Below are 27,122 nucleotides of genomic sequence, written 5' to 3'. Positions count from 1 at the left end.
CTCAAACAACGTGGGAAAGGAAAGTTGTAATTCTCCTTCCCCAAGTGTAAAACCCACCAACTCTACAAAGTGAGGCTGAGCTGAAAAACTACACTTGTCTTAATTTTCAGGGCCATGTAAAAAGAAATGAGAAACAGCTTTTTGACTGAGGGTGGTTTTTTTTAGTGCTGCAATCTTGTTTTTTTCTGATCCATTATCTCATCAGTAGCAACACAGTTTGTTTTCTGGCCCCTTTCCACAAGCTCTCTGGGTCAGATAGTGGTATTTGTTTTAATGTCACAAATATGGTTGTTAAGCATAAAGAGGCAGATGTTTATCCCAAGACCGTTCTCTACACGATCCCAACGCCCCTTTCACCGAGATTACTTCTGTCCGAATTAAGTGCATTTAAAAACCTGACTGAAGTAACCACTCCGGAGACCAACAAATAACTGTTACTTAGTGGAGAATGATTTCCTCTGGCCTTTGCTCCCTCTGGCCATGCCCCTCACCATTTCCACCTCCCCAAAGCAGAGTAAGTACTGCCAAATCAGAGGAGCACAGTTTCAGACTTGGTCTCCCCCACTTATTGCCGGGTAAGGGGTTTTTCTATGCATCAGCACACATGAAGACTTAATGTATGGAGCCCCAGCACACCTTTAGCCTTGACCCAGATGTAGTGGCTCTCCAAAAAAAGGAAAGGAAGAGCAGGAATCAACAGTCAGTTTTCACAGCCAGCTAAATGAAGGCAGATGATCTGCCACTGCCTGAGACCAAGGTCACAGTCAGTTATTACAGAGCCACCAGGAAGCAGTAACTATTGCTCATCTGAGCCCCGAAAGCCCTGGTACACCATCTGCTTTTGCTGCATCATACATCCTAACTCCATTTTCACGCTCGCCAGGGAGCATCCTACAGCGCAGACGGCCAATGTGCTGCTCCTCACTCTGTTGATACAAGATCCAGTTCAAGGGAGCAGTTCCTCACCTTGCCTAAATTGGCCATTCCTAATGATCTGCTGGAAAGCTGGGTGCAAGATCAAAGCCGAATGTAGATCTAACCCTGGTGAAGCAGAACAGACATTGACAGCAGTGACAGGCAGCTCCAAATTTCTGTCAGGACCTCAGCACCTACCTATCAGCCTGACTGACTTGGCGTGGCAGAGGTTAACTCAAAGGGCCACAGAAGGGGGGAAAAACATTTTAAATTAGAGGCAGGAATATTTATCAGCTAAAAGAAAAACCTCCCTCTCCATCGGGGTCACAGAAGACAGAAATCAACCATATCGCCCGGCCAGCCCCTCACCCCACACCCAGCCAGCGTGCGGAGCCGGTCCCCTTTGCTCTCTCCGGCAGGACTCTCCGCAGCTTTCCTTCTCTGAAGTTTGCTTACATTACTGGCTCCCTTTGCTGACATTGGCAGCTCGCTCAAGCCTTTGCAAAACTATTTTTTTTCTTGGATATACTTAATCTATCTTATTTTTATCCCATCTGTGAGAAAAAAACGGCCACAGCGCAAACCGACGTGCTCAAGCAACGTTGCCAGCTCTGTGGATCCCATGACCTCCTCGCTCGGTTGCAGCAATGTTTTCTGTTTATCTGGTGCTGCTCTTGGGCGCTCACCCATGTCCGAGCCCTAAAGCAGCTTGCAAGTTCTCTTAAAGGCCTCTTTCAAGGTGAATTAACTGAGTCTCATGCATACTATATTGTTGAGCGTGGACTTCCAGACCTTTCTTTTCCATGTAAAGTTTTAAATAGGTTTAGACTGAAAAATCTTCCTGAGGGATCTCACAGGTTCTTCATACACTGGTCCTGTAAATGAGGTTGGATGCACTCCCTGAGAGAATCACAGCTCACGGTGCTCCAAACAAGGATGCATGGACCACTAGCGTCACACACGCTGCTTCAAAGGGATACAGGGCCAAGAAGGGAGATGGTAACAGCTGTACCCATGTCAGCTGCTGGCAATGGTGGAATTACCACTGCCAAGGATAGCACCACTTGAAAAACAAAGGGGGACATCGGCTGTAATTGCCATGGGAGTCGATTCAAGGAAAGTCTGTGGCTGCCGTTGCCCAGGAAGAGGGACCGAATGGTCTCACCAGCTTTTTCACCTTTTATTTAGGTACCTATGAATTCTGCTGGGTTGCCCTACTTTGTGAGATGGTAGGATGGCCAGAAGGATGTGAGACGGTGGCCAGAAACAGCTGCTCCACGCAGGACCATGCTGGCTTGCCGAGGGCTGGAAAAGTCTCCGGGACGCAAGGAAGGTGAGATTGTTTCTCTCCCTCTGCCAGTCCAGGTAGTGCTGCATTGGTATTAAGCCTATGGCTTGGAGACACGAACGTGTCATTATCACAAGGAGACCTGCAAAACCACTTCAAGCAACTGTTTGTAAATCCATGTGTGTTTGTAAATCCAAACATTTGTGAATCCATTCCCACCAAGTGGGAATACCCGAGTCAGTGACTATGACAGGCATACAGCCACAGTTGTTACAGGAAGGCAGAAAGACATCATCCTTTTTTAAATCAATATTTTTAACCAAAATTTCCTGAAGCAAATCAGTAAAGCAAAGATTTTTTTTAAAAGTCCCTACTGAAGTACTTAACTCTCCCTTCCGTTCTCCCCACTTCCGAATGAAGGAGTAGGTCACAAAATGGTTCTTCTATTAGCAAGGACTGACAGGTCAAGCAATACTTCGCCTACCACTTCACCTTCTTATGAAAAAACAATCCATGGCCCAGCTAGCGCAACATCAGAAAATTATTTTCATTTATACATAATTTGAAAATTGGCTAACCTTTGAATATTTAGCTCTTACTTTTATTTCCCCCGTTTTCTTTGCTGGCTCGCTGGCCAGCACGGAAGTGTACAGGTGTGGGTCATCCTCATGTGTTTGCAGACTGCCTCAGGCTTAGAGATGAAGGAGCGCTGCTCCAGACGATGCTGCTGGGGGGTGCCCTCCTTGGCATGTGGAGGAGGTGAAAGTCTTCTCAAGATACCATGAATCTTGTGCTTCCTCCACCTCTGGAGAGACTATAACTCCGCAGTGCGCCTACTCAGCCCCCTGCCAGTAGCCCAGCACAGTCCTTAATGCTGAATTAATTCAAAAGGACCAGAGTACAGAGAGTTCTTGGGGAGAGGGATATAATTACTGCATTTTAAGTTCTCCTGGAAAAATGTAAAAGTGATTTTATTTTTTTTTTGGAGTTAATGTCTTTTCCTGCTGCTCATTCTGGCTGGAGGCATCCTCCTGTCTTTCCTGACTAGCATTCATCTGTTCCTTTCTGAAACGCAGGAGGTAAAGGAGATGCCTCCTGTGAGATTGGGTGGGGAAGGAGTCGTGGTCCACAGGTGAAGCAGGGAAAGATGAAAGATCTGGAATGCTCATTTTCCTAAGGATTTCTCTTAATCAAATTATCACCAAACTGCAAGCCATTTCTAACCACTAATCACCCACTGGCTGGAAACTATTTTGAACAAATGTAAATGTACAAAATCTGGTTGACGAAAGCCTTGAAATGTAGATCCTGGGAAGTTTGTGAACTCTAACAACTGTGGAGAAATAAAACCACAGTTTCTTTTTGTAACTTTGATCCTATTCTAGGGGCAATACACAGGCACATGTAACAGATCTTTCCTTCCTCTCTATTTTCTTGCCAAGGACATCGTTTAAACTCTCTGGAAACAGCACTATAGCTACTCCATGCTATCCTCCAGAAAATATCACATGTTATTTAAATAAATGCATGCTAGGCTTTTTCTACAATGCCTCCTGGTAAACAGCAGCTGTGATGAGCCTCCGTTCAGCCTGAAAGGGCCAAAAAAGCTGAACTGAAGTCGAATGGAACAATTTGGTATCATCCTCACTCTACATAGTGATATAACAGATTAAATACTTGGAAGAAGGAATGAGGGATTACAGATGTTCCCCCACAAAAACTGCAGCCTGCCTTAGCTCTCTGTTTGTCCCTTGAACCTTAAAAGAAAGGCTTGTCAATATATCTTGCACCGCGTCGGTGCAACAGCTGAATCAACTACCCAGCCATGGACAAGGGTGAAACAACGCCACAGATACCCTCAAGCAGTCCATCTCTCCTTCTGAGGAGTTCTGAGCAAGTCTACTTCATACTTCTCTAAGTCGCATGGTTCAATGGAAACAACAAGGCAGAACTAATTCGCTTAAAAGCCATAGAGATTTTACGTTAAGTTCTCCCACGTTACAAGTTTTTAATCTGTAGGTCCTCATGGCCCAAAGTGATTTGGCAGATTGAAATATCAGGTCGTTTTCTGTAGACCAAAGTTCAAATCCTGATGGACGTTCACATTTTCCCTGTAGTAATCTAGTCCCTACAGTCCCCATCAGAAAATTTCTGCTCAAAAGCAAGACCCCAAGCTCGGAAATTCAATGAAAGAGAGGATGGAAGAGATGATGTGGCTCTTCAGCTGCCTACCTTGCAGCCAGCTCTTGAAACTACAGTTGCCCAGAAATAAAATGTATGCAAATTCAGAAGATAAACAGGACAAAAACCACAACACAGGCGAGCTGCATCCATTCATCAATAAAGCAAGAGCAAATATTGATGAAACGGGAGATATTTTTTTCTGAGCCCCAGTTTGGAATCTGCTTTTTCTTCCAGGGTCAACAAAACCTCCAGTTTCAATCTTTGCATATATGCTTTGGGAATTTGCGTGCTGTGAGGTCTCACCACAGATAGCCTGCCTTTTCTCAAGCAACATGTACAACAGAAAGTCGTGGGGATTTTTTCCAACCTTCCCTCATTAATAATACACAGCATTCACTTAAAGCTTTTCATTTTTCCGGCATATTGCAAGCAAGGAGGAGTACCACCTCTGCCAGGTGGCTTTGAGGTAGCACTCCCATTTTGCAATTGGATAAGATGACCTTCCTACCATCATGAACGGTGGACTGGTGGAGGACACCGACTTAGCTCCTCCAGCTGCACTTATTCTCCCCCTCGGGTCCACAGTGGTCCTGAGGGCTGCAGGGGCGCATTAGGCCCCAAAGAACCACTGTAATAGGACTATAATTTAGGGTGCCTGCTTCAAAATGCGCTGTTGTCAAATAAATCTAGGCTGTCCAGGAGACATGGAAAAGCAAGTTAGGAAGTTCTATGTCCACCTCTCGAGGTTGCTCCTCTCGAGCAGGTGGTTTTCTTCATATTTTTGCCTGCATTCTTGCATTTCCCAGAAAATACCTTCATTCCTTCCTCCCCAGTTCAGGTTGTCGTTTGCCGTTTTCCGTACACCTCCGCTTCATCTCTGAGCTGGTTCAAATTATGTGGCCTCTACCATGAGAGGAAAGAATCAAAGGTCAACAAAGCTCTTACATTATTTCTGTAGCAGTGAATTAAACTGTTCAGGACACAAGCATGGGTGCTAGAATTTGACTGTCTGTGCTATTACACAGCTATCTCACATGCTTTTAGTCCAAGCCAACTGGAACCCTCCCAGATGATTCCCAGACCGGGTTCAGGAAGGAGCATGCACCAAGTGCATGGCAAAGATGAACCGCCACAGCACTCGGTGCCCGCAGACACAGGTGCCTCATCCTTCCTAAAATTTCCCTCCGTCATCCATCGTGGCCATCAGACATCAGCGCTTTGTTCTCAGCATCTGTGTCAGGGGGATAGGGGACAACTCACAGCTCGGTATCCATCCCCCCACAAATGTTTGCAAAACATTCTCATTTCACAGTAGGGAACCTATTTGATTCTGGAATCCACTTGTACTACTTTGACTACACCATTTATATTTGTTTTAAGGATATTTTATATACTCAGGAGGGGGTAAAAGCAGCTTAGTGTAGGTGAGAACTGGTCCCACTGAACCTCCACCTTTCCTTCAACTGCTATTACCACACACAATAGGAAGAACAAGTGTTTCAGAGCAGAAACCCTACCAGTTGAGGGCAAATGGGTGCAGAGTCTTTAACGTTATTGCAATGCCAGGGAAATGAACAAATTTGCCCCCTGGGTTGAAGCTAAAGGAATGAAATTCTTGAGCCCTGCCTAAAATCACATGTGTCTGCTTGGCTCATCTGATGTTGTTCCATGGTGATTCACAAGCACTTCTCTGCCTTGCTTTCTGCTCTGCTGTGTGATGCTTGGCAGCGAGCCGCACAGTTAAAGCTGTGCAGAGAGCAAACTAGGGCCCTGCATGGATACTTTTTTTTCTTTTTTCTTTTTTCTCTTTTTTTGTTTTTTGCAAGCAATCTCCTGCCTCACAGAGGCAACTCTAGAAAATTACAGAACAGGCAAGGTCTGGACAGAATCAGCAACTAGCGTTGCTGGAAAACAAAGCCAGATTGCATGGCGTGATAGCCATGTGATCCCCTTCCTAATGTGCATAATTTCTCTTAGTAACAACAATAGGCAGTGCCTTGCACGCTGCTTTTGCAAATGCTGATTAAGGCCAATAGTACTTCTCCGGATGGTAGCCTGTCCTCTGCACCTGCAAAAGCCGAGCTATGGAAAGTTGACTTCAGGCCACATTTAATAAAAGCCTTACCTTGGTGTCACAATAACGAACCTGTAGACACCCCGCCAGCAGCATGACCCAGAGCGCCTATCTTAAGTGTTCAGGCATCCAACATGGTCAAGAGGAGAGCACTGAATTTCTCAGGAGTGACTCAGAACCTGTAAATGTACATGTCCAGGGAGACAGAGTGTCTGTGCGGGGCAATTAGGTGTTCCCGTGTGCTGAGTGAGAAACTGCTGAGAGCCAGACAGCTGGAAACACCAAGCCCGGAGATATAACTGAATAGACACCTACCTCCTGGCTTGGTCCTCCCAGAAAGTGGCTGATATGGCAGAGGCCTTTCCTAAATATCAGCTGGAAGTTCTCACCAGAGGTGCACGAGATCTTCACCAGCTGACATCGCATCCACTAGAAGGAGAGGTGGCGCAGACCCATACAGGAAGACACAAGCAGAAGATGGAGGTTGACTTGGCTACTGTCATGGTGCCCATGGTGTACTCCTTCCTCTCTGGAGAGGGTTTCTGCTGCCACCGTTGCTGTCACTACGTGCCACCCCTGCTTTAAAGCAGTTGGCCAGGAAGAATCAACATGCCTGGCAGGTTTGCCTAGCCATGGCTTCTTCGAGTACACAGACAAAAAGCAGGAAATTCCCAGTTTTCCATTTGTTTGCTTTTTAAACAGTAAGACTCAATACTGAAAGCTATTTAGACTCTGGCTGACCAAATTTCATACCCAGAGCTTCCACACAGGACAACGGTTGCAGGTTTTGGACAGAGAGGTGACAATCTTTGGGACAGAAAACTCAAGAAGAGACAGGAACCCTCCTTGCACGCTCGGTGCTGTTCAAAGCCTCCTTGACTGGCTGAAGAGCATCCTTCTCACTTCTGAATGGCAGCAGAGGACAGACCACACTTACGGCCTTCCTCAAGAAAAGAAACAAGGAAGCAAGGAGGGTTGCTGCCAGCAGCTGATCACTCCCTGCTTCCAGTTCCTGCTTCTGGAAGAGAGATAAGGGATCTTCCCTGCACTTTGGGAAGATTTTTACCTCTTCTTTCCTGTGCGCACCTGGTACCACACACCGCTGGGACATTCATGGGTGGCATCATTGCGCTCAGGAGAGCTTTTTGTACTTGCTCTGTCATCAGATCCAAATCTGCTAAATATATTAATCTGCTTCTAACCACTGTATCAAGTGGAGGAAAAGAAATAAGAATTCTAAGTTTACAATCTGCCAATTATTCCAAGAAAACAGAGCGTTGTGGAGAGTAAATAGAGAGAAGCAACAAAACAGGAGTCAGAGGAATTTGAGTCTTTCATGGTCACTGATGTGGTAAATCAGCGCTGCAGTTTAACACAGCCAAACGTAGTGTAAAGTAGTACGTCTGAGGGAAAGGACTGAACTTGAAAGCACATATTTAAATGTGACATTCGTGCACTACACTGGCCAGGAAAAGGAGGCTGATTCCATTAAAGAAAAATAAATCTCTGAAGACTGTACAGTCCATGCATGCATTAATAAAGAAGGAGGGGGGAAAAAGGATCCAAGCACAATTTGCATAATTTTAGGCTATGTCAGAGGGGAATCAGAGTGACTAGTAAAATTAAAGGAGCATAAGATGTATATTATTAAGTTAGCGAAATTAAGTCCAGCTGGGAGTCTCCAGAAGAGTATCTTACAGGTAGTGTGTCAGGTACCACTGAGGATGAAATATGGGTTTCACCTGTTGTTATCTCTGTCCTTAGCACAGTGGCTGATGACAAAGAAGTAAACTCAGATTTCATTAGTGCATATTTAAGTTAAGGTAGCACCTGCATATTTAAATTCTCAGCTTTCCACTGCACCAGCCCCTGTAGAAACAACCCCCACTTCGAAGTAAGACGGTCAAAGAGGAGAGGGCAGGGAGTGGTGGTCTTCCTATTGCTGATGGTCAGTGGAGGAGGAGAACACGGAAATATCGTGGTTACAGGGGAAATCGGATGGATGGATCCTTTTTTTTCATAACCATAGAAAGCCTCTCAGAACATTCTCCAAACTGCAGGTACAAAAATGTGCTTGCTCCAGTGAAAACCAGCTGCTGCTGGTGTGGAAGGGGACAGACTGCTCTGTGCTCCTCAGGGTAAGAACAAACTCTGGCCAAGGACAGTGGAGGACAACTCCTTGTTTTTAAGGAACACTGCAGTTCTGCAACGCTGCAAATGGCCTGGGGTGCATTCAGAGAGACTTCCCCCCAGTAAACTGCTGGGAATTTGCATCAGGAAGGTGAGGTCCAGGATTCCCACCAGTGGCTCTGCAGAAATAAGGTATCTCAGGGTGAACACCCCAACGTTCACCTTCCTCAGAGGCCAAGATTATTCGCAGCGGGGAAAGAAAACCTTTCACAGTTACCAGATTAAGCTGATCAAGAACTAACAAGAACTGGAGAAGCAACAGGAGTGGCCTCCTCCACTCTGCCTCCAGAGAAAAATCTGGCTTTTATTACAAAATTCCAGCCTCGAGCTTCCTCCCACAGGATAGACCAAGGAGGCCCAGACTTGTATGAATTAACCAAAAATAACACTTCCAGGGAGGGAGAGGATGACTGAGGGGATTACTGATGGGATACAGAGGCCTCTCACCTCCTTCTCACCAGTTCAACTCCAGAAGAAGTCAGGAGTAAGGAGGAAAAGCCTCCAGCTTCGAGCTCTTTGGTGCCATTAGCTGATTTACTGGGAAGCAAGCCACTCTGCCACAGCCACCACCATGTCAGGCAGCCCCAAGACGCGGACAGAAGAGCAAAAACTGTCCTTCCCGCCTCAGAATTAATCAAAATTAATTTAAAGAGCTGTGAGTTGCATGGTGGCGAGGCTCAGACTGATAGCGAGCTTCAGTCTCCAGAGGCAAATACGTTTAAAAATAGCCAAAGCAAACAGGATACTGTTTGGAGAGGGAAGGAGGCATGCACCTTTTCAGCTGTGTTTGGCCGGCAGCGGGGATATCGTCACGTCGATCCTGACCATCTCCGCTACACGTCCTCATTGCTATGGCAATGTCCTGTCAACAGAGCAGGGATCAACAGCTCCCTGGAGCGGGGAGGCAAGGACTGCCCTCAGGTAGAGGCGCTGCATTAGAAGAAGGAAAACAACGGATTTGTGCAGGCGAGCTGAAGACTCACTAGAGCATGTAAATGTTACCTTAATTTGTGCATCAGCACTTAAATACCACAAGAACTGGAGCTACACAAGAGCAAAGCGGATGAACATGGTGCGGCTGATTCAGCCTGGGGAGACAGCCAGGACCGAGCTGGGAAGCACCCACAAGCGTTAGCGGGACAAGGCTACCCCAAATTCTGCTGCTGTTCTTCGGGTGAACCCTGGCAGAAACTGAAGCAGATGGCAGAGCATCCTTGGAGCAACCTCAGGCAGGGCTGGGAGCACCACACCAAGCTCAAACACTGCAGCAGGGAAAAGGAGCTCAGAGAAAGGGACCACCAGAGCCATCAGAAGCCACCAGCGATGAGCGATCCCTCCTGGAGATCTCAGTGGCCACCATGGGCGTGCAGAGCAGCAAAGACTCTGGCTGAGGAACTAGAAGTAGCACAGATCCGCTGTTGCAAAGCAAGGCTTGTTTGCCCTGCCCTTGTGCAAGACGGAGAAAGGGGGAAGGGAAGCACGTGCTCACTCCACCTTCTCGCAGAGAGCCCTCACAACCCGAGGCCTCTTACAATACTGGTTCCCCCACTGCAGTGAAGTGGCCGCAAAGAGAGGCTTTACTCAAGGTAGTACTTTGGTGAGGTAATTTAAGACAACAGGATTAAACTGAAACAGACAATTTATGTTGTGCAACAGGAAATATTTCCAGACGGTAAAGTCTGTTGGGCTCCAGAGCGCTTTCCCAAGGTAAGCAGCAGAACTGGAATCTCCATCCCTTGACTCATCCGTCAAGTGAAGAAGAATACATGAGCACTGAAAGTGTGGTGTGGAGAATACACACAAGGAGTGTGTTCGGGAACAGAGCAGGGACCCTGGTTTTCAGCATTTGCTGTTACGTAGGGTTACAGGGTTTCATTAACAGAACAAAAAGCTCAGATTTGGGGAAAGCAAGAAAGCCAAAAAAGGCAGAAAGGTCTTGGTGGTACTCGAGACCCTTCAGTTCTGATCATGATCTCACCCTGTGTGGGTTTCTCTTGTCTTGCTTTCTCCTTTGCAAGCCACAGAAAAAAAGCAGGTACGAAGGGACTGATTCTTCTCTGCCCTCAACTGCTGTAAATCAGGAAGAACTTCACTGAAATCAGTGGAGTGATGTCAGCTTAAAATGAAGTGGCTTCACTTTTAGACCTGAAATAATTAAGGATGAAATTACGTTCATCTCCCACTACAGCACCCCTTGGTAAAGTTTTAGGATAGTTTAGAATCAGGCTGCATTTGAGACAGAGACTCATCTCACAACACCTGTATATAAGGATGGATTTTAAAGGACTTTATGTGCTACCTACCCTTCAAGCACCCAAAAGCAACACCTGAAGCTCAGTTACCCCCCCAAGTCACCTTGCACAAGCAATGATTTTGTTGGACCCCTACAAAAATGTCAGTCTGTCGCACCATTTCCTTTCATATGAAGAAATGCAGAGCACAGTTCCAGGTAAATACTGTTTCTTTAGCTCCTTAGAGGTGCTGGGAGTGACTCCTGCTACAGCTTCTCTCCTCCCTCTGTTACATGAGCTCATTAGCCTCTTGGCTACGTCTCTGCTAGTAAACTAAACCCTGCCAGAGCCCATTCTTCAGCCCTGAAGCCAACTGGCACGGCCTGACGCCGACATATCATTAAACTCCCTTACACTCCGAAACAAGGTGGCCGCATCCAAACTGCCTTTCTGGAGTGTCCTGGCCCATCCTGACTCCCAGCAACACCCAGAAGTTCTCTCAGACCAACCTAGTGTGGTAGCACAGACCATCAAGACCAGCTCACTAGTACAGGTATAAGCCAGGTGTGAGGGGCACTGAAAGTGAAGAATATTTTTTGAAAAATCAGTAAGGAGTAGCACAGTACTCAGGAAGAGTCTGGGAGATGGGAAGACCCAAAAAAGTATTTCCTACTCAACTCGATTTATTATTTTTTTTTTGTAAAAAAAAAAAAAAGTGGCTTTTCATATAGGAACTGTGAAACAAACTTTGAGCTTTTACCTAGAAACCGACTCCAGGCAAAGCTGTCAGCGACGTCTCCTGGGTCCCCCGTTGCTTGTGGCAGCAGGACAAGGGATGCCAAGGCTGGGCAGGGAGCTTGAACTTTCCCCGGCCATGGGAGGTGATGTGCCTCGGCTGGAGGCTGGTGTGAAAGACTGATGTGCTCGGGGCATGCCCAAAGCCCCCATCCTACCTTTCCCATCTTGTACCTTCTTCCAGCACATTCCCTATGGGAAGGGGGGGCAGGGAGGACTCTACTGCAAAACTAACATAAAACAAGGGGGAGCAACATGAATCGAGCAACGACTCGGAGGTAAACACACTGTACGCAAAGCCTTAGGATCATTTTCCCCAGGGCCAGCTCCAAGGCTTTTTACCCCCCCCGGCCTATAATTAGCCGTACATATAATTGACCTTTCTAAACGCTGCTGAGTAGCTGGAGGTGTTGGGAGCTCATCCTGCCTGTGAAGACCCCGGGGTTGTGCCGTGCTGACTCTATGTGCCGGCGTATAATGCTCTGCAAGCGCTTTTTTTCCCTCACTTACTGACACGTTGAAATTTACTGCCCTGTGTCAGTGAGTTCAAGGAAGCCTTTTAACTCTGAAAGCCCCGGGAACCGGCTCCAGCGCACGCTTCAGGATTAATCCGTCGGTTTGCTACGCCTTGTTTGTCCAAGAAACAGTCAAGACCGAACGAGTCAGGAATGACAGAAATAGTACATGAAGTCACAGTCGCTCCACTTTAAAGCACAAGCATTTGTGTCATTTTCCTACCAAATAAATAAATATATGTGCGTTTAGCGAGCAAATATGGAAATGGCAGAGGAAAGGCACCACAGGCAGGTTTTTACAGATGCCAGCTGATTTGTGCCCGCTCCTCCGAGCGAGTGTAATACAAATTCCCGCAACTATCAGTTCTTTCTGGTCAGAAAAGCCGGGACCGTACACACCCACAAACCCCGCAAAGGCTACAGCAATCAAGTAAAAAAACCTGTAAAAACTAGACTGAAGCTGAAAGACAAACACCTAAGTGAAATACGCGGAGCACCCCCTGCTCTTTCCCTCACTCCCTTCACTGCCTTCCCAGCTTCTGTACAGCCCCACGCTGGTTTTTCCCTCCCTTAAATAGCTCTTTTTCACCGTCAGTCCTATCAAGCCACCAGCGTCTGCAAAACAGCATCAGTGCCAGCCCTGGCAGATGCCGACCTTCTCCCCTGGAGTGAGAGCCAGGCAGGGCACCCGCAGGACCGGCATTCCCCATCCCCATCCCTCCCGCACACCGCAGGACCGCGCCGCAGCCCCTCGCCCACCCGCCACCCAAACAGGCACCGCCGGCATCCCCACCACCTGCGTGGACGGGACCACCGGCGGCCAAGTTGGCGAGAGAGAAGGACGCTTTTCGCTCTGCCCGCCTTTGGTTCGCGGCAGCCTGGGAAGTACAGCTCGGGGGAGAAGAAAGTTCTTTTACCGCTGGGTTCTTCGGCGTTGCCGGCCGTGGGGATGGCGAGAGCAGGAATGCGGCGTGACAGAGGGGAGCGTGCGGTGTTCTGTGAGTCTCTGCGCGTCCCTGCCCTCTCACGTCCTCCCCAAAAGGCGTCTGCGGGAGGAGAGGAGCGCGGAGCGGAGCGCGGGAGCGAGTGTCGAGGAGGGCAGCAACAGGAAATGACACAGAAACTTCGCCAGGCTCCAATCCAAACTTGGCCCCCGACATGAAAGAAAGGGGGAGGCAATTTGGGGGGGGACAGGAGTGGGGGGTGGGGGGGTGGAGGGGGGAGAGAAGAGAAATTTTTCCCCCTCATTAACCAGCCTAAAAATCTGCTGACTGGAAAAAAAAAAATACAGCACTGTGACAAGTTTTATTAAAGCGAGGAATGAATGGGAGGGGTGAAGGGGGGGGATTCCCGTCAGAGTTTATTTATTTAAGCAGGAGTGGTGTGATGATGTTAGACACAGAGAGCAAAAATGCCGTTTTCAGCAGCTTTCTGGCTTTTCTAAACTCCTCGAATGCTCCAGCTCGTGCCTGAGGGCAGCAATGTCTCCTCTGCACCCCCCGGGTCAGCTGCTGCCCGCCAGAGCCCAGCTAATTCTGCCTGGGGTTGCAGGCGGTCGCTCCAAAACGCGGCACTGCCCACGGGTCCCGGCACGTAGGGACGGCGGAGGAGATGGGCCAGGGCTGCTGGGGTCCTGTGCCCAGCCTGGTGAGGAGCACATGGTTCCACACACCTCGGGGACAAGGCAGGCGCCAGCCCAAGTGCCCGCGACCCTCGGGGTGGCGTGACCCTCGACGGTGGCGTGACCCACAGAAGTAGAAAATCACACTGGGCATGTGGTCAAACCTTTGCCTTGCTGGATGCCTTAGTTGAACAAAGCTGGATGGATATCTCCCAGCAAGGAAAATCCTCTGAACACCTCCCTGCACGCTGGGTACAAGGGGACAATGGCTATCAAACTGGGTGGCAGTTTTTAAAGCGTCCTTTAGATCTAAAACCTGGTATGCACGTGTCCTTGAAGGCAGCCCAGAGCTGGCTTGACTTTAGGCTCTCTGCAAATCTCACCTGCCTTTGGCAGTAGGCAGTGCCATAAACCCTTTGATGGGAGCCCATGGGACTTTCTAAGGAGTCCTCTTGTCTTCCCGATTTGGGACCCACACCACCGCTGTAGGGTGGATGAGATGGGCATCCACCACGTCCATACAACAGGTCACAATAGACTGAGGAGCAGGTCAAATGGAAACTTTCCGCTTGGAAATAGATGAATCACCCCCCAACCTGCTCAAAGACGTCCCACCAGGTAGGGTAAGCTAGAGGTTGGAACCCAGCCTTAAGCTCAGATTCAGCTTTTGAATTCCCACCCTGGGTCAACTCTGATTCCCACCTTGAATCAGAGACTCTCCGTGAAGGACAATCTACCCCAGGTAAGTTATTTCAGTGGCTATCACCCTCTCAAGAAGAAAGGCTGCCTTTTCGATCCATATTTGTCTGGCCTCACTCTCCACCCTCAATCCCGGCCATCATTCATCAATCCACTCTCCAGGAAGCTACGGATCAGGCACGAACAGGGAAGGGCTGAAGCCCACCAGGGCACAGCCCAACCTCAGTTTACCCTCAGCACAGCAGGAATATTTCAAGACCAGGGGGTCGAAATATTTCAAGCCAGGGTTCCTCCAGTATTTTCATTGAAAGCACCCAGGCCATGCAGCTCCAAGCGGAAACTGGAGCCTGCTGTTCCCTTGCCACGTAGGCTCGACCTTACAGAACCACAGACAAGTTATCTCGTAACCTTGCCCTGAATAAATAAAATCAGCTGAGCTTTTTTAGTCTCTCACGGTAAGGCAGACTTTACGGACAGACCACAAATCCTGCCTGTCACTCCTTCAAGATCCATTTCCCATGCATTAAAGTCCTTTTTGAAATGTGCCTACCAGAACTGGATGTGGTATTACAGTAACGATCTCACCTGTGCTGTAAATTTTTAAGACACTTAGACTGGTATCCAGTCGCTCCATCAGAAGCATCTCTCTCTTTCCTGTGCCTTCGTGAAAGTGGTAGCACGTTAAGAAGCTGAATTAGGGATTTATTGTTATAGAATCATTTTACTCCAAACTTCAACCCTAAATACAAAACACTTTAAGATTTGGCATTTATACAGCGTTCAACATATGCTATGATCCAAACAATGGCTTTGACCTGCCTAACCTTTGCTGTATTTTTTTCGCTCTTGTGAATGACTCGAGCACAATCTTAAGGTATTGGTTGTCACTTGCTTAACAAGAGGTTATTTTCAGTTAATCAAAGAAATATAAACAGAGCCTCGTATTGAGATCAAATAAGCTCAGAATAATTATGCCCTTAAAACAGATGTCTAAGGCTGTGTCTCCTTTCAGATCAGAGCTGGTGTACTGTCAAGAAGAGGTCTTGCAGATCTCTTTGCTCAACCAGCTCAAAAAACGACTATCGGCTCCAAACCCTGACGTACGGCAGCGCAGCCCATTGAAGTCAGTGAAGGGGGCGGCCCATGATGCAGACAAGGGTGTCCAGGCCAAAATCAGATTTTCAAAGTCTTTATAGATGAGAGAGAACAGCGGAAGGGAGTTAGATAGCACCACGTTATTTCAAAGTAAGGATAGCCCTGTGTCAAGCCCAGCGTACCGTACCTGTTTCCCCACAGTTCTGAGCCTGACAGGGTAAAATAATAAAAAGAGAAGATGAAGAGACTGCAAGAGACTGTTGGTGCACCTTGTAATGAACTAAACAAGGTCACGGCTGGTCTTTGGCCCTGGGACCAGCTGGCACAGTCTGGCCACACACACGTGGGAGGCTGAACGCCCTTAACCTCCAAACGAGGACGTCCCTATCCAGACCGCCTGTTGGGAGCAAGCTCTGGCCAATGCTACTGTTCAAGCCATGCCAGAGAGCTGCCATTGGACTGGGACAAACAGGGACCACAACAAAATTTAACACCATGGATAAAAGTTTCCCATTGGCAGCGCCCTGGCGCTATTTAATTAACTTAACCAATTAACTAAAATATAGCTAGTCTCAGAATGACAAGTTAGCCCCACAAGACTTTTCCTTCATCCTGAGGCCTTGGATAAATACAGCCTTGCCCCTGTGAGTCTGGGATTTTTCAACACGGCTTTAACATCCTTATTTCTTGCGCTTCAGATACTCTGATTTTTGTCCGTAAGCTGCCCAAGGCAAGGAGCACGTCGACCCCTAGAGCTTTGCCCTTGCAGTTCAAAGCACAAGCGCGGCTCCTTAAACCCATGGGGTAGGACGCATCTCCATCGCAAAGGTAGATCTGAACTAAATACCTGCGCTGTCTCTCTGTAGTTGATAAAGAGAGACTAGCATTTGTAGCGGATAATTTGTCTTATCCAAACGTAGTTCAAGACAGGTGACATGAATCAGCTCCGGAGCTGCCCCTCCTGCCCCAGGGATTACGGAGGGAGCCTAGCTAGTTCTTTCAATCTCAGCACCTAACTTTTCAGTGTCTAACGTGGATGCCAAAAGCAAGATATGTGTTTGCCTGGCATAACAGAGCACAGATTATTTCATATCTCTAAAATAAACATGATAATAGTGTCATCATGACTTTTGATGCCAGAAACAAGTAATCTCGTGTAGCCTCTGAACGAGGCAGACTCTGATTAGGCCATTATGTTTCATACAGTTACTGCAGGGGCCCGATAAACTGTGTGGCACTAAAGTGTATCTTCTCAGCAGGGCATCCACTATGGATTACGAGATGTCAAGAGAGGGGAGAAGCCAGCGTGTCTTTCATTAACCTGAGAGTAATTAATGAGTTTTCAACATGAATTAATCTGAGGTAGCTTCCTGCACTTGGTTTTATTGTACATTTATGTATATAATTAAATATCTCTTTGCTAGGTGCCATTTTCTCTCTCTAAAAACACCTACTCAGTATAATCACTCAGCTTCTTTGAAAGTTTGTTCTGCTAAACTAAGCCCACTCACAAATAACACCTGCAGCAACACCTGGAAAAGGTATGGGCAACACATTTGAGAGTAGTCACTTTGCAATTAGCTTGCTTGACAATGATCGCATTTCCATGTTTGCCTAAAAATAAGACTAGCAGTAGGGAAAAGGCGTGTCTCAAAAGGACTGGTTTTGCCTGTTTATTTGTGAGGATGCGCGACATGCGATCCCTTTCTGATAGTCATTCACCTGTGAGGTGTTTAGGTTTAGCTGTCCTACCCAGACAAGCAACTCATGAGATTCTGGAGAGAAATAATACACTTTTGCGTTTGGGTGCTCTATAAAGGGAATGAATAAGGACTTTGTTTTACTTGTTTGTCTTGCTTTTTTTTCTTTTTTCTTTTTTTTTTTAAAATGAGACCTCTCCAGAGCTCAGAATTCCAGTGGCATCACAGTCCACGGTGGAAACCAGTGGGACCTGTGGATGAATGACCCACACTGCCCTGGATAGGGCTAGAAGAGGGGAAACAATCTTTTTTTATCCTATTGGTAGATCTACAACTAAAACCACAACGCTAACAATGTGCCAAAACATTGTTTTTAATAGCTATACTCTCACCTTGTTTTGTCATTCAGGGGAAACTACTTCTATTTGAAAGGCTATATTAAACCACTTACAGAAGGAGGATTAAGGTCTGGTGATTTCAAGCAGAAGGAACAGTCTTACATACAATTTTTTTGTTTAATACCTTTCATTTCATGCTAGAATGTCTGAATCCCACAAGCAAAACTATAATGCCCCTGAGATGAAGCCTTTTCTGGCTTTTGCAGTTTCATAGAGATCACTGCAGTTTTCATATTCGATTACCTGCTATTTTATAAAAAATATTCCTATACCTTTCCAGGCATGCCTGCTGCTTCCCATATTATTTTTGATATTGACGAAGCCAGGTACACAGACTTCACAGGCAAATGACCTTTAAAAATGAATGAAGATCTGTAACATTTACATCCTACGTATTTTACAGCAGGAGAAAAGCCGGTTTCAGCCTCTCCCTCCTCCCTGCTCCCCACCCCCCACCCCCCCCCAAACAAACAAATAAGAATTGTTTCTCTCAAGTCCATCCCTCTCCAGAAAAATCTGACCTACAAATGGCTTTCTCATAACTCAGCAGACTAGTTTAGTCCTCAGATGGATTTATCATTAACCACATAAGCACATGTTGTCCATTCTGTCCGACCTAATGAATGTGCTATAAATAAAATATCTCTAAATGCAAGTTTCACCATACTTACCCAAGCTGTTGCTGCAAGTCCTTGTAACTCCCAAACCCACTTATGTTAGAAACATTAATCACTCGATTATAATTCAAAGCATCAGCTCTCTACAGCTGAAACTCCCCAGCACTTGACTTTGGCTAGACCTCTAACCTCAACTTATCACTTTCAGGCGTACTCCACATTTTCTTCTCCAATCTGTCGCTAATGTAGAAAAGACGTGGGAATTCACTTTTGAAAGGTATTTTTAACCTAGGAGTGTCTCATTAGAAGGAGAACGCACTATGGAAACTCTAAAACAAAACCTTTCCCATTTTACTTGGCATGGCAATCTGAAAATACCAGAGGTGCGTTTCACCACAACCCATGTCATTTAAAACCCAAGCAACGTAAAGAAAAAGGAAAATCTTTTAGAAAAGACACCATGAGTGTAATTCCCACCTATCCCACAAACATTTTATATGATCGTGGGATTGTCCGTAGAGCTTTGTGTTCTCCATCTTGAATGAGGGAAGCTGAATCAAGCCGTCAATTAATTCTGACTTGTCTGCTCGTTCATCAAGAGTGTGCATGGACAGTTTGGGTTGTTTTCTACTTATTTCAGCTGACAATGTAGCGATCATATTCCATCTTGACCAAAGTTTTTAAAAGCCCAGAGAAACAAAAGATTAATTGTAGGAAATTATTTTTAAACACCATATGCTTTAGTCTGGAAATAGAAAGACAAAGATAAAACTCCCAAAAGGAAAGCCACAGCTAATGACAGCCTGAGAGGAAATGATCACACATCCTCAGTTCTTCTGATGGATGTTCTTCTAGCCTTATTAATCAGAAGTTTGTGATGTCGATAAATCACTGAAGTATGATAACAGATGAAGGTGAGTTTAGACGTAAAATGATCCACGGTGAAGGATTACAATAAAGGAGGGAAAGGAGGGGGAGCCAAATACAGTTTTATAAACTGCATCCTCAGCTTGTGAGGACTTGTAGCTAATAAATGTCATTCCTTTTCTATATTATCTAGGAGATTAAGAATGTTTCTCAATGTATAACTGCTGGGAAGCCTCCGTAGCACCTTCTCCAGTTACTCCAGGAGGTTTACATTACAGCAATTGCTTTATTTTTCCATCAATTATGATTTCACTTACAAAGAGGAACTTAAAAGTACCTTTCTTCTTTTAACCTCTTTTGGAGGAAGTAGGCTCCAGCAGCGGAAAAGGAGAATCCAGGCAAAACACTGATGATTTTGACCTTCCAAGGTTTGTCAGATGATCCTGTGAATGACCCCATGCCACAGAGGTGTCAGCAACGTCTCTAACCTCCAGTTGGTTGGTTTCTGAGCTGTTGGTTTCTATATTCAGCAAAACCACCCAGCTATCAATCTACGTGTATCACAGTTGGTGGTTTTCAAGGAAAGCATTTCCCAGAGCACTTCAGAAGTAAATAAATGCATTTGAGATGCTACCCCTGACGAATCAGTTCCATTCTCTGCCTTCTGCTAGTGGTTTTTATGCTGCAGAAAACAGCCCTGGTCATCTGAAGCAAACCAAAGCCACGCTTATTCAAAACGGAAGATTATTAAAACAAGGAAGCTTGCCAGTAAGGCAAAATTTGCCTTCAGCAATGAAAGCCAGAGGCGTACCAGACACCTAGGAGAGAAAGGACAGAAGTGCACTGGATGCCTTTGAGGACGCTTTCAACCGAAATACAAAGCTGGGTGCTTCCCATGTAGGTTTTAATCAGCTTTGCCACAACACGGAGAGATCTCCCAGCTGATGCCCTACCAAGCTGGCAACGCTACCTCACGCTGCAGGGCAGCGCTTGGTCGGCAAATGCATCGGCTTGGTCCAGATGCAGTGAAGCTACGCAAGGGACATGGCTTCTTGAACTGATAAACCCTGCCGACAGAGCACATCAGCTTGCACGCACTGTGGGTATTGTCTTACTCGGTGTGGAGCCAGCCCAAACACCCCGATACCGTACTGTATTCTGCAGTAATATAAATTGGGGGTTATAGTTGAGTTCCACCGCAGTCCTCAGAGCTTCCCTTGCTGAGGCTACAGCTGAGGTGTCTCTGGCACCACCTACCCAAACACTTCCAATCTGAGGTTGCAGCGACTAACAGGGAGATAGATCAGCTAGGCAAAAGGACAACCTTTGAAGTGATGAGATATTCCCATAGAAAATAAGGGCAATTTATCCCTGTAATGACTGCTTTGTACTCCATGGAATAGTGGGGACAGCATTTCTGTTATTTCTGTTCTTGCCAAAGTTTCTGTTTGTTTAAAGGGAAGTACTGAAAACACACATGAATGGACATCAAATTACAGAATCTTCCTCCAGGCTTTCTAAGCCATCATGAGCAAGAACAGGAGACAAATACATGTTAACATAAATTTTAAGATGAGATGTGTAATTTTACCTATATAGAAACTAAAAGAGCGGAGAAGAGGGAAAATTAAGAACAAAAGACAAGGGGAAAGGAAGAGAAAACGAAGAAAAAAAAAGGCCTATAAATAAGCTCTAGCGTCTGAGAAAAAGAAAGCAGAATACCTGGTGTCCAGTGTTGCAATCTGAGGTCTGCTGTGAACGGATGGACAAATCTGTGGCATGGAAATGAGTCAGAATTACTGTCCGAGGAACACACTCCAGTGGACCAGTCTAACCCAGCTCGGAGGGATATGTAAGACTTACAGGTCTGATTCTTGCCATATGATTCTTGCCAGATGTCTGGCTATAGACAACTGATCACTAGCAGACTATCTTAAGATAGTCTTCAGCTGAGACACACCAATTCCACCTCGAGAGCACTTAATTCTTAAAATGCAATCAGCATTTTAAACAGGAAGCAGCACAGGAATAATCTTAAATTACACCTTCACGCTACAAAGCCTCTGCTCTTGATATATGGAGGCAGCTCAAAGAAATAAAGGGGTATCCAGGCCTGCTTTCCATTGCTCTTGAATGAAGTATGGTATAGATTTCTAGCTCTGGATTCAGGCTTGGAAGCACATCTGGAAGTGTCTACCCTTGCATACATTAGATCTGGGCTACAGTAAAGAAATCATGACCACCACAAATATCATAAACGATGAAGAGAATTCCTGACCTGAAACTAAATATTATTGTTTATTATGTTACATTGAGACTGACTCCTTAAAAGTTGCTGATAGCAAAGCCATGAAGTGTCAGCTGCAGAGCCTCGCACTGCCGTAGCAATGTTCCTGTGAAGTCAACTGTTTGAAAATCTACCCCTGAGCTGAGACATTGAAATCTTCCCAAACCACATGGTTGTTCTGCGTTTGACACAACAGCAAAAAATTACGCTTATCAACCGGGAGTCACCTCACTGCAATACTCAGCCGGTATCCCTTACCTGCGGGAGGGAAGGAATTGCAACACGAGAAAAGGAGGAGTCTGGCAACACGCTACGAGACGAACAGACACAGCCCTTCTCAGCAAGCTCACCTGCTAGAATCGGCGTGGATAAAACACTGCTGGCCTCCAGCGCCAGTGTTGTGACGACGATGAAGAAATCCCCTCCTTCCTCGCATGGCATTTGTTGAACTGAATAGCTAGAAAGGCCTTTAAAATTGGAGGTGGAGCTACCTCTGGTCACAAGAACAGCCAGGTCTCCAGCAGCAGCACTGCTGCTAGGAAGCATTACATAAATGAGTTCATGTCAGGTCACAGTCAGAAGATAGTCAGAGGCAGAAACACTCCAGTAGGCATTATTTTTCCACAGCACAGCCAAAAGCAGGCATTTTTTAAAAAACAGTAAAACACCACGGTGGTTGCAGACACCATTTATTAATAGCAGCTAGTTTGGCCCACTGACATCAACCCCATCTTTGCTGCACTAAGCTGGTTAAAGTGACATAAATTTTCAATGAATTTAAATGAAGGCACATAACTCACTGGGAGACCTTCTGTGGAAACCTCCATGTTCTTGAGGCCAAAGATCTGTTCCCAAATCTAAATCCATTCAGTAGCTACTTATCCATGAGCACGTCCCATTCTCTAGGGGAGAAAACGTGAGATCAAAGATCCTGCTCTTAAAAATTAGGAAGGTAATAATACACAGAGGAGCGATGAAAGCCTTCATCCCACTTTCATAGCACTGCGGATGCTTTCCCATTTCTAACAGAGATTACAGAGCAGAGAGAAAAAGAGAGGCCCATGAAAGTGCAGACTTTGTGAGTCAAGGGGCTCAGCAGGCAGAGCGTTTGCTCTGTTGGGAACCCACAGGGCAGGAGCAGGGGTTCCCAAACTGGGCTGCATCCCAAGCCCAGAACTGGAAATGCTCATGGTCCTGCAGGTGCACAGGAAAACTGTACCATGGCACCAAAAAAGGGCTTCACAAAAAGGAAACTGGGAACTGCTGCTCTTAAGGGTTGTAGTTAGATGCTTCTAGTAGATGCTTCTGTAGATGCTTCTAGTAGATGCTTCTGTAGACGCTTCTAGTCACGTCTTGTCAAGGGTTAATTCTATTCAATATCTCAGAGTTGCATTTCTATCCTTAGGAAGGTGATGAATTTGAGCAAGAGGCTTACCATATAAGCAAGCTGTCAGAAAAAAACAGGACAAATAAAACCTGTCTGACCTCCCTGCCCCAACTTATCAGATGGCAAACGCTTCTCACCAACTACAGCGTACATCAAAACTGGTCATTGCAAAGAAGCGTGGTCGTGCTCTGTGAGAAATACCATGTATCTCTTGCTCTGGTTTTTAGCCATTAACCACTGGCCCATCTGTACACCCACAACTCAGTCTTGCCAAAATGTTCTGGACCCTGAGCTACGATTCCTCAATCAAATATCCCTTTTTCCTGACTTGTGCCATGGTAACATTTCAACCCAGAATCGCCAGTGCCTCAGAGAAGGAAATTTTCTTTCCAACACATGGTAGGACAGCTGACAATGACCATCGATGCTAAACTCCCATATACTGCTGTTCTTGAGTAATGCCTTTCAGGTTGGGCTGGCTAGATGAATATAACTATGGGACAGATATGATCATGGAGATATGGTGATACAAGAAACTCAGCCAGCTGAGAACTTCACTGCACATCAAACCTCTCCTCCACCATCTGGTCCAGCTTCCTGAAGAGCTCTGAAATGACTTCTGTGCCACGATCCTCATCTTTGTTGTCTGGACCCAGGACATCTCCAAGACCTACTAAAGGTCCAGAAGAAAACAATGGTAAGCAACTATGATCCTCTAGCTCGAAGTAAAGAGAAAAAAAGGGTCACATCAAAATGGTGGAATAAATTCCTTTAGGAAGTGCAGACTACTTCAGATATCATCCTCTTTCACTAAAAGTACAATTCTTCAGCATCTCCTATGTGAAATAAAATACATAAGAGGATACACAGTTCACAAAAATCAAACTGCCTTAAAATCCTATCAAAATAATATTCTGCACTTCAAACACTCCTCCCCAGAGGGGAGGTTGTGAAAACAATAGTTGAAAGATGTATAATCATTTTGCTTAATGCACTACTGGAAGATGTTCAAATGCTCGTCTGATGGGTGCAGGAGTAGAACAGAAAATAAAATAGTTCCGTTCAGGCCAGGTCAGGTGATGTTCCCAAAGATTCCTCCTATCCATTTTCTGAAGAAGCACGTACCCAAGAGATCCTGTATGCAAACTGCTACTCAGAAGGGAGTATGATACAACAATAAAAACCAACAGACACATTTAGAATCATATTAAAAATTAAAAGCCCTTAGTGAAATCCAGGAGCTGCTTGTACGTCTGCCCCCAGCTCACTGCAACACAATGCTTTTCTGTAACTTCTGGAAGACTTTAGAAGGTGGTAAGTAAGTTGATGCTCCCCATACAACACATACAGTAAAAAGGGATAAATAGGCCTATCACCATGGGCTTGTCTGCTGCACATCAATCCCAGGCAAAAACACACAACAGATGTGATGGGACTCAACAAGTAAATAATTAATGTCCATCAACAATGTGTAATGGAAAAGGAATCTTGTGAAATTAATCCAGTCTCACATTTTGATGAGCCGACAAATGAGGTTAATAAAAGTAATAGGGTTGATGTAATGGGCTTCTGAAAAGCACCAGACTTGAATTATTGAGTAATAAACTTCACTGGTTTAAAATCAACATAGTACAGTGTAGGTGAATTGGGGACCAGCTAACTGATACCTTTCCAAATGAAATAGTACATGGCAAATGTTCACTAAGCAAGTGAACTTTTGGTCCCCTATAGATCCTGGCTTACTAGTTGCTATTTAATATTTTTATTGCTGACACGGAAGAAAAAAAATAAATTATTGCTTAGTAAGTTTGTGAAATTTTGGGAAGTGGTATGGAATAAAGAGGACAATAAAGCAAAGCAATCCAGAGAGCAATACAGTAAAACGCACACAAGCCAACAGTATGAATTTCAGTACAGACATATGCAAAGTCCTGAATGTAAGATTAAACAGTGGAGATCTTGCTTCTCAGACATGAGAAAGGAGGCCAGAATCAAACTGGAAAAAGCCTAGCAAGTGATAGAATCGTATTGGTTTAATGTGGATTATCAGTCTGATATCTTCAGCAGAGTAATGCGTGTACTAGAGACGTAATATCAACTAGAAGAAGCAAAGAAAGTACATAAACTTGGTATTGGTGCAACTGCTGGTGATATTCAGAGCCTATTTCAGAGGCTGCAGATATTAAGAAATGGGAAAGAATTCAGGGAAAAGCCACAAGAATGAATGAGGAATTATGAAACTTCATTCTGGAGAAAGACCTGAGACGATTTAACTCTTTAATTTTACAAACAAAAGGCTAGCAGGTTTCTTAACCATAGATTATAATTTTATAAAGAGAGAATAAGAATTAGCTAATGAGGTTTCTTCAGCCTTAAGAATAAAAGATCTAGCAATGGCCAATAGCTAGGAGTTATATCTAGATACTCAGAACAGAAATAAATACAGTTTCTTTGGCAATTTTGCAAGGGTTGCGGGATACTTACAGTCACTGGGAATCTTTAAATCAACCTTTTCTAAGTTTCACTCCAGGTCAAACAGCAATGAATTGAGGGAGGTCTTATGGCCTCTTGGTCTCAGAAACCTATCAATTAAGTGACAGGGCTTCACATGCTTCTGTGGGACGCTATTTTACAAGCTAATAAATGTCATCTTTAGGAAAAACTTTGTGGGATTCTGCTTTTTTCTTTAACACACTACTAATGGACCGCCCTGAGTAACTGATTCCCTCGTTTTCTGTTCCCATCAAAGGACAATTAAAATAACGATCTTTCAGCAGTGATAGATAATAACACCTTTTCTAATACTTGTAAAGAATGATCAGAGAATGAATCAAGCAATTAATTCTTAGTTCTTAGTCATTCCTCCTACTCAAGTCCCAAACCAATGTTCATTTAAGCACAGGAATATGTGATGAATGTTTCCTTCAGCCAAGCACCGGAGAAGGAAATTTGGCATTTGTGACCCTCAGACTGCCATATTTTATGGTATCTCTACCACAACCAGAAGACTCCATTGAGAAAACTGAGAAACTTGCAAGGACTGAAATAAAGGTGCTCCAGTGGTTAACACACACTCTCTCTCTCTCCATCCTCACCTGTTTTTTGGCTGTGGCTTGTCCCTTTTGTCACTCATGCTTTAATTTGCCTCCTAATCTCAGTCCTGCTATTCAGTGTCTAAACACTATGCATGTTTCCTTAAGACCACAAAGAAGCAACCCCATTGTGTAAGTGAAACCCATTAAGACATTCCCTGCCCCAGGGAGTTCACAACACAGAATAGAAACCAGCCTTGTCGAACTGGTGGCCTGCAAACTGAATCCAGCACAGACAATCCCACCGTATTTCTTCCCAAGCCTCGCAGGAGATGCGCCCAGTGCAATGGATGAATCATTTCTGCTGGGCCTTACAACTAGTGATGGGCAATGCCAGCAAACACACCGTGAAACGATAGTAGAATTTCTCTTCATTTACTGTAACTCTCTCCTTGCCCCTTTTTCCAGGTATGGGATGGGGTTATCTGTCCAGCTCCTTTGCCCAGATGTGTGCAGCACAGCAAGCTACATTGCCCCATCCCTTTTCCCAGCCAGCACCATTGCCCTTCTCCCCTCAGCAGGGCTGCTGAACACCCACGATCAAAGTCGAGAGGCGAGAGATGACCATGGGGACTGAATCTCCATTCTCACAGCAATGATGATAGTCCCCAAAGGACAGCCTTGAAGTGCAGCTTTCATAGAATCATACAATTGTTAGGGTTGGAAGGAACCTTAAAGATCATCTAGTTCCAAATCCCATGCCATGGGCAGGGACACCTCCCACTAGACCAGGCTGCTCAAAGCCCCATCCAGCCTGGCCTTGAACACCTCCAGGGACAGGGCAGCCACAACTTCCCTGGGCAACCTGTTCCAGTGCCTCACCACCCTCACAGTAAAGGATTTCTTCCTAATATCCAATCTAAATCTACCCTCCTTCAGTTTGAAACCATTACCCCTTGTCCTATCGTTCCACTCCCTGATAAAGAGTCCCCCCCCATCCTTCCTGTAAGCCCCCTTTTACTCAGCTTTCACTGAGTAAATCCCATGGCTCTGGAAAGAGGCCGAGAAACACTAAATTTAGTAAAGAAACAGAGACCCTACAATTCCTTATTGCTCCACCAGCCCTCTGTCTGAAAAGTTTAATAGTATCAAGACATTCGCTAGAATCACAATACATGTTCAACTACAAGTGCAGTGAAACAGCGTGTTTATGGGTCAGCCAGGAGG

General features: G+C 45.6%; 1 protein-coding gene across 7 annotated transcripts in view; it reads right to left on the bottom strand.

Moving 5' to 3' along the window:
* EVA1A (eva-1 homolog A, regulator of programmed cell death) overlaps nucleotides 1–27,122 on the bottom strand; it is a 216,336-nt gene that overhangs the window by 56,303 nt on the left and 132,911 nt on the right. Inside the window, exons 1-3 of one of the 7 annotated variants that reach the window (XM_063330596.1) lie at nucleotides 21,827–21,906; nucleotides 20,912–20,961; nucleotides 19,527–19,632 (exon numbers count right to left, since the gene is read on the bottom strand). The exons of 1 other annotated variant lie outside the window; for it this stretch is intronic. Coding sequence is in view for 1 of the 6 variants with exons in the window: in XM_063330594.1 (XP_063186664.1) it covers nucleotides 20,912–20,961; nucleotides 21,827–21,912 (136 nt within the window). In the remaining 5 variants the exon portion in view is untranslated. Of the gene's footprint in view, nucleotides 1–12,988; nucleotides 13,095–19,526; nucleotides 19,633–20,911; nucleotides 20,962–21,734; nucleotides 21,928–27,122 lie in introns of those variants that run through there. 5 more of the 7 variants (XM_063330595.1, XM_063330594.1, XM_063330599.1 and 2 more) reach the window with 5 other exon arrangements.

Source organism: Chroicocephalus ridibundus, chromosome 3 (assembly GCF_963924245.1).
Source record: "Chroicocephalus ridibundus chromosome 3, bChrRid1.1, whole genome shotgun sequence".
Classification (NCBI taxonomy): Eukaryota; Metazoa; Chordata; class Aves; order Charadriiformes; family Laridae; genus Chroicocephalus; species Chroicocephalus ridibundus.
The sequence above is the reverse complement of the archived record's forward strand: the minus strand, read 5'-3'. Positions and strand labels throughout refer to the sequence as shown.